General features: G+C 37.6%; 1 protein-coding gene across 10 annotated transcripts in view; it reads left to right on the forward strand.

Annotated features, from left to right (window-relative positions):
• The window catches only part of EPB41L3 (erythrocyte membrane protein band 4.1 like 3), a 108,718-nt gene that overhangs the window by 47,410 nt on the left and 53,663 nt on the right, over nucleotides 1-7,645 (forward strand). For all 10 annotated transcript variants that reach the window (XM_019525657.1, XM_019525670.1, XM_019525663.1 and 7 more), the window contains exons 4-5: nucleotides 3,437-3,541; nucleotides 5,625-5,667. In XM_019525657.1, the coding sequence (XP_019381202.1) occupies nucleotides 3,437-3,541; nucleotides 5,625-5,667 (148 nt within the window). The remainder of the gene's footprint in view (nucleotides 1-3,436; nucleotides 3,542-5,624; nucleotides 5,668-7,645) is intronic.

The raw sequence follows: 7,645 nt of genomic DNA on the forward strand, positions 1-7,645 counted from the left end.
GGGGCAGATACATGTTGGCTGCTGTAGGCTTGGGGCTCCCTGCCCTGCTGCCCTCCCCCTGGGCCTCCATGGCCCAGCGGGAGAGACCCAGTGTGGTAGTCCAGAGCGGGACCAGGCAGAGAAGCTCGAGTAGTCCAAGCCTGCAGTGGGCAGCCCACACCTGCCCTCCCCCCCCAACCTCCTATGGGCTCTGCTCACATTGAGCCACCCGTGGGGGAAGGGAGACCCAGCTCTGCTGCAGCAGCTGGGACTTGGGCATTGCTGTGGGGGGCAGGGGGCTGCAGACCCGGATCCCTGGCTCCATAGCTCCAGCAGCTGGGGGGTCCCCTTTGGAAGGGGCAGGGGGCTGTGTCCTGGTGAGCAAAGGGTGATGGGGGAACAGATTTTCCATAGTAAAAAACCCAAAATCAAATACTAACATTTATAGGTAGTTTGAATTTTTTTCTTATAATGATTGAGGCACTGCTAGGCTTCCAGATTGCTTTAAAATTGTTAATATATCAATAAAACGCATGCATGAATACATGCATAGTGACGTTTCATTTTAATTGCAGATTTTTGGGTTTTAATTGGATAAATAAGATACTTTCTTAATATATGTTTGCAGACAAAAAGGCACTATTTATTTTGATGTCTGAAGTGAAAATTTGTATGCAACAAAAGCCTAAATGTCTCTATTATATCCATTCATCTCAACAAGCAAAATGCATAACACAAATGTGCAAGTGAAGGGAAATGCTTTCATTATTTCCTGTCTTTGCAAAACATCGGCTATTATATTCTGATGTTAACAAGTACGAATAATTGACTTTTTAATAATCCCATTATCCTTGGAATGTTAAGTGGAAGCATGTTAATTTTCAGACTGCTCTTTCACATTTGATGTGTAATGTGTTCTTTCACTCACATTTTATTTCTGAAATATGTGGGTTAGGAGGGCTTCATCCCCTCTGTGCCACAAAATGAAGGGGTTTTGGATTATGTCTCAAGCTTAAAAAACCTGATTGGACATTTTACTTTAATCTTTTACTGTACCTCTGATCTTTTTTTTTTCTTTTTTTTATGCTGTGGAGCCCCACATTGAAGGCCATTTCAATAGGCCACCTATGCCTGTAGCAAAATACCTTAACCTGCAGCTACTTACTATTATTTCTCAAAACAGACATCTATATAACTTCATCGGCCACCCAAAACAGCTTTGATTTTGATCTTGCACGACATACAGATGCATGTGAACGTAACATTTCAGTTTGGTTTTCTCAAGCTAAATACTTGGATTTCATCAATTCTCCACTTGTTGATTTTGTCATGTAGACTATTAAGAAGTAAATCAAATATTTAGGAAAAGAAAATCTCTGTTTACTGGTTCTAACTGATATATGACAGGTGTTGGGTTTGAAAGTCTTCAAGCTTCCTTTCTTCTCAGTGTTTCAGTAGTGGGTTCTGTTTGTTGAATGTAATTAAATATTTGCATGAAGTTTTAAGAAAACTAGCTGTTTCTATTATCCATTAAATCCCAAATTTTGGCAACAGATCTCTTGGTTGAAAGAACTAATTAATATTGGTTTGAAAGTGTTCAGCAACAGAGGCTTTTGCCAGGCAAAAGCTTCATGTAATGTAGGGTTTAAAGCTGGTGACAAGTACAAAACCCTGGAGCTGGTTCCTCAGTTAGCCTGAAATGTCAGAGCTCCACGAAAGAAAATGGAGTTGTATCAATTTATGCTGCAATTTACTCCTGCAGTTTGTTTTGAGCTCAGCTGCAGAACTCCTGTATGACTATGCACAAGTGACTGTATGTGCTTTGTTTTCACCGTCTATAAAAATGGGGATGCTGATGTTTTTCTGCTTTTCTGAAGTGTCCCAATAACATCAGAGGAAATTAAACCTATTAAGTTCAGCATACCATTATATTGGTATTGTACAGCCTATTCTTTCCAAGTTCTCAAAATCTTCTCTTCAAGATAATGCCGTATACAATAGCCTGCTTGCTTGCTTGCTTGCTTTTCCACAAATCTGAAACTGTTAGAAACTGTAAATGAAACAGCAGGCTGTTGTGGAATGACAGACTGTAAATTATTTTACCCAGTATAACTCAAACACAACTTGTTGCCATACAAAACAAACTGAGACGATGATGTCTGTAGTGCTCTTCCCCCCCCCCCCATGTGCATTACTTTAGTGAAGAGAGGTTCTAAACAAGCTCTCTCTTTTTGTTTCATGCTTCATTGTCACAGCTTCAAGGGAGAATTTCAGAGTATTTCTGTTATACTTGTATAGATGCTGAAGGTTGTTACTAATGAAACTGTTCCACTTGCATCTAGCTGAAACTGAAACATGATATATATATATTTTATAAAAGTGATTTTTTTTTCCATATATGAGCACTTGGCAGACGGGTCGGGCTCTGAGAAATGTAGTCCCTGATGAAAAAAATGGCCAGAATTCTGTTTGAATCCTGCGTAGTTTGAAATTTAGTTACGATAATTAACAACAATGAAATGCCATGCAGGCGGATCATAAGAGGTCTTCTGCTTATAAATCTTTGCAGCGTTTCGTGTAACACTTAGCACTGACAAAAACATGAATTCCTATGGCTTAATGCAAAAAAAAAAAAAAACCCTTAAACCACCCTGCCCGATAAGAAGTTCTTGTTCTAAAAATATGAAAGCAAGGTTCTTTAGGTAGATGTGATAACTTTTATTAGACCAACTAAACAGTTGGGAAAATTGTTCTTTGTAAGCGTTTGGGCACACCCTTCTTCAGGAATAGGGAAAGTCTACCATCAACAGCCCTAAAAAAACAAAAAAAAAACCTGTCTTCTCATGGAAGTTGTTAGAACTGATAAATATTACAGCAGAATTCTGTATTTCTGCTTTTTTGACTTGATCCAACTCCCACTGGAATAATGGATGTCTTTTCATTAACCAATGGGGTCTGGGTCTGATCTCCTAAAGGTAGACCTTAAAGGAAGAACAGTAAGGAAGGGGGTCTCTCCACACCCAAGCTTTTGCCTCTTTGGGATTGCTTCAAGATTAACATGTTTAATAATTCAGCTTATTGATCTGGTGTTTGTTTGTGTTGCATTTAGAAAAAGGTTTTGAATAAACCATTTTACAAGTACATGTAAATAAAATGCCAGCTTTTATGGGACAGAAAAATAACTGCTAATCAAAGCCGTGCATATTACATGTATTGATTGATTTATTTTTAAATCCACATTTAGACATCAATTTTTATGAAAAGCAGATTAGCGTATTTCAGCAGAATTTTATACAGCCTCAAATCAATTATTTTAAAAGCTGAATAGGTTAAAATAAATCAATATTGTTTTAGTCTTAAGAATTATATTAAAAGGGAAGGGGAAAGTGTGAATGCACATGCGCGCACACTTTTAAATTGCAACTGATGGTTTATTTTTCTTTTTTGTTTCCTGTAGAAACGCTCCAGAGGTCAAGTACTGTTTGACAAAGTGTGTGAACATCTGAACCTTTTGGAAAAAGACTACTTTGGCCTAACTTACAGAGACGCAGAAAACCAAAAGGTGAAAGACAAATTAATTGTTTTTTCGTTGACTAAAATGAAATAGAAATAATCTCTACAAAACTGACAACCTAATAACCAGTTTGTGTACACTATGTGGCTTTCAGAATTATTTTATTCCTGTCGTCATTTCTAGAAATCCAGAAATTATTCGTATTTTTCCTCTCAAAGAATATGTCCATAGTTCAAGTAAACTTTCTTAGAAAAAAAAAAAAATGTGCCTCTGGTAAAATGAATCGGAAGCTCTTCTTTTTTGCTTTGGTAATTTACGATTCCAAAAAAGTGAATCATAGCTGTTTCATTTCTAGCTTTATTGTCTTCCATTCCTTCCATAGGTCAAAGTCTGATGGTATATGCATAAATAAATTAACACTAAAAATGCTTTATATAAGGTTAAGGTTGTGACACAGATAGAATTACTTTCAGTTTTTAAATGATAATCTAATGCAATTGCACACACATTAGGAGATCGTTTCAAAGGATCATCTAGGTATTTCACAAGTTATTTTGATTTCTTTTAATATATGTTGATAGTTAAGAACTGTTACAAAAGAATTCTGTAACAAGTCTGTGTTTTGTTTTTTGTTCCACTTATTTGTTTGTTTTAATCAGCAGGCGGTGGCTCTCACTTTCTTAGGACACCCTGTGCAAAAATAAAGATTTGGGTGCCAGATGCATAAAAGGAGTTGAGCAGTTGCTTAGATGTATCCCACTTCAGGAAAATGCATAGGCACATTTAACTTCAAGGTTAAAATTTAAGCACATACCTAAATGCCTTCCTAAACAAGTACGCTTTCCTGAATTGAGATCAAAATAATATGTTACTTTATAGTAATGTTAAGTTTTGGGTTATTATTTATCGTTATGCAGGTAGATTATTTTAAAGCTGTAATATGTAAAAATACAAATGTCCCTTCCTCTCAAACTTTTATTTATTTGTTTATTTATTTAGATAAATAAATAAAGTTGTCTTCCAGGCTGAAGTTCTTTATATGTGTTCACATAAAATGTTATAAATATCTGCAAATAGGGATTTAAAATAGAAACCATAATGAAGTCTTAATTGTATTCGTGCAAACAGCACTATTATACTTGGTAAATAGATTATGCTCTTCTGGGCTCATATTTTTTCAGTATTGATTCTGGGTAGCTGCAAGCTGGCTGTTTTTCTTTTTCTCTTTTTTCTTTCCCCTCCTTTGTTCCATTTGTTTACCTCTCTTGGAGAAAGTGGAATTTTTCCTGGGGGAAATAACGAGCTGTTTTTTTATGTGAACTCCATGATACATTTTAAATATTAATTTGATTGTATTAAAAGACAATATTGAAGTGCTAGGGCATAGCCTCCCAATATTTGAGAAAAAGAAACAGCTATAAAGCAGGCCAGTTTTCCTGTTTATGCTGCTGAAACGTTAGAGTCTGTTGGAGATGCCAGGCAGCAGTGAGAGCCCCAAGAGGAATCTGGTTGAATCAGCTAGCAACCCTCCTTGGCCAAATATCACATAGAGCAATGGCAGTTCCTTGTTTTTTGTGGAGTTTTTTAGTTTTTTTAAACCAGTGTATTCTACTGTTCTCCCTCACAGATGACAAGCTCAGCTCATGTCTGTATACATGGGAGGACTGCAAAGGCAACACCTGTTTTTGGGGGGGAGGGACTGGCACTGGCAGTTATACCAGTTGGGGACAATGCCTGTGCTCTGGAGGTTAGTGACCAGTTCCTGCACTGAGGTGCTACTATGGAAGGTTCCTTTTATTTCCTCTATGCTACTAAGCAGGCTTCAGCTTTCAGTCTGTCTTAAGAACATAATACATAGGTTACTGTGATTTTTAACTTCTAAAATACTTTAATATTGCAAAAACCTCATGTACATGCGTGCATGTACACTTGCACAAATTGCTCTGTTGGCTGTTACAGTTGATATCTCAAAAAAAAAAGTGTGAAGCCACATTTTAACACAGCTGTAAAAATGATATTTCCTCAGCTTTTAAAAAGTAATTTCAGGTGCTGTCAATATTAAATGTTTAAAAATAATGTTTGTTGTATTTTTTGAGTGAGATTCAAAAAAGAAACTTTTTTTTTTTTACAGAATTGGTTGGACCCTGCAAAGGAAATCAAAAAGCAGATCCGAAGTAAGTTGTAATCTGTCACTGTTTGTTGCATCGATGCATGGAAAACTTTTGCAGTAGGAGAGCAGCCTGGATGATAGAAATTAGTTTTAAATAAAATAGTTTTCCAAGTCTCTCTAAACGGTGAAATCCAGTTTTCCCTGTTATTCCATACAACTGGTATATTGAAAATAGTGTGAGGAAAGGCTGTAGAATCCTACAGCCCATAGAAAGCTACACATACAGAGGGAAAGAGAACCTACAGTACAATACATATATAAGAAACAGCAATAAGAATTGAAGGCTTCACTAAAAAAAAGGATGTGCTATATATACTGATACAACTTATACGTGCTATGTAAGCAGTCTTGTTAACATCATTTATTAATCAAGTTAGCTTGATACTTAACATATTGCTCAACCAAGTCAGTCCTTACAGTTCACCCTGCAATCCTGATGAGCTCTAGGAAAGCATGTAGTATCTTCAGTTTGCATGTCTGCCAGGATCCCATTCTTGTGAAAGACACTGAAGAGCCTGTCCATTAATATCTTTAGGGATGTGTCTTGTATATGCATTTATCATGCCTCGTGTTCTGGATGGATTAGAGAGAGGGGAAAAAATGTATTTACCATATTTAAGTGAATATAAGATGATGCTGGTTATAAAATAATCTCCAATAATTAGATTCTAAATTCAAAAATTTATAAACAATATAATTTTCCAGGTATAAAATCTAATTATTGGAGGTGTGTCTTGAATTTGTCCCCCTCCCACTGCTACAGCAGGGAAAATAAATCTGCGTGGGGAGGAGGGGTCAGATAGCCTCTTTGCCCTCTGCCCTTATACCTGCTTCGCCTGCAGCCCCTTCCTGCTTTCCTTACTGTCAGACCCTGCTCTCCCTAGCGCACACAAGTAAGGAGCAAATTTTAAAATACTGACCCTGAAATAAATATATTAATTTGTATATAATGCATATAGATTTCATTCATCCATAATTGATGCATTATACCTTTTTTGAAACTGCTGCAACTTTTAGCACAGGTACTCCATACATACTTTTCTATGTAGCACTTTGGCACCTACTTTTACATACTACAAAATGTGCATGATATTAATGCTAAGCCAAAAGGTTCATGATTTATTATATAGTTCATTGGGCTGAGCCACAGCAGAGTCAACAGCATTTCAAGCCATGATGACCCAGAGATCAGCACTGCTCATTGTGTGTGTACTCCAGATATACCCTGCAAAAGATCCATGTGCTAATTACTCCCCTCCCCCCTGCCCAAATGACTAGAACCAGGTGTTCTTGTCATGAGTCCTGGGATCCTCCAAAAATTTATATGCAGATGAGGTGTAAGGCAGCCTGGTCCGGCTTCACCTCATGGGGGGTGGGGTTACACTAATCATATGTGACAGGCTTAGAGATGGGGTAACAGAGGGGTTCTACATGAAATGTTTGGGAATCTGTTTGGTGATGTTTGCCAGACACTTAAGGTTGATGAAGAAACAGGAATCATTGGAAATGGGAAAGAAAGGTGCAGCTCAGCTGTAGTAATGATGAGGAAGTCAAAATGTATGCAGTGTAGTGGCTCGCCATGACTTTAATAAGAGTCAGTGCTTAGGAGACTGTGCTCAGTAGGCAGTACCATATATTTCATTCAGAAGGCTGTACTAACTTACCCTTGTGGTAGGCTCCCTGCAGCACCTTGGCTAAGATCAAAGCATTTTTGGCAGCAAGGTGAGGGTGTCACGGCTTCCCACAAGCACACTCTTGCCATCAGCATGTTTGCCTGAATTTGGGTTATGTACTTCGGAGTTGTGCTCAGTGTTGGCTGCATTTAATCAACTTCATAGTTGGTTTCCATTGCTGAGCACATGCTGCTTTTAGCAGCAGTTTAACGATAGACAATGTATTTCATGAGGTTTTCTTGTATGTGAATGTAAGGCAAGGTGCTTTCCCCCCCTCCCCATACTGATTAAGGGAAAAAAACCTCACTT

The sequence above is a fragment of the Gavialis gangeticus genome, unplaced genomic scaffold (assembly GCF_001723915.1).
Source record: "Gavialis gangeticus isolate Ggan-Ray unplaced genomic scaffold, GavGan_comp1, whole genome shotgun sequence".
NCBI classification, from domain to species: domain Eukaryota; kingdom Metazoa; phylum Chordata; order Crocodylia; family Gavialidae; genus Gavialis; species Gavialis gangeticus.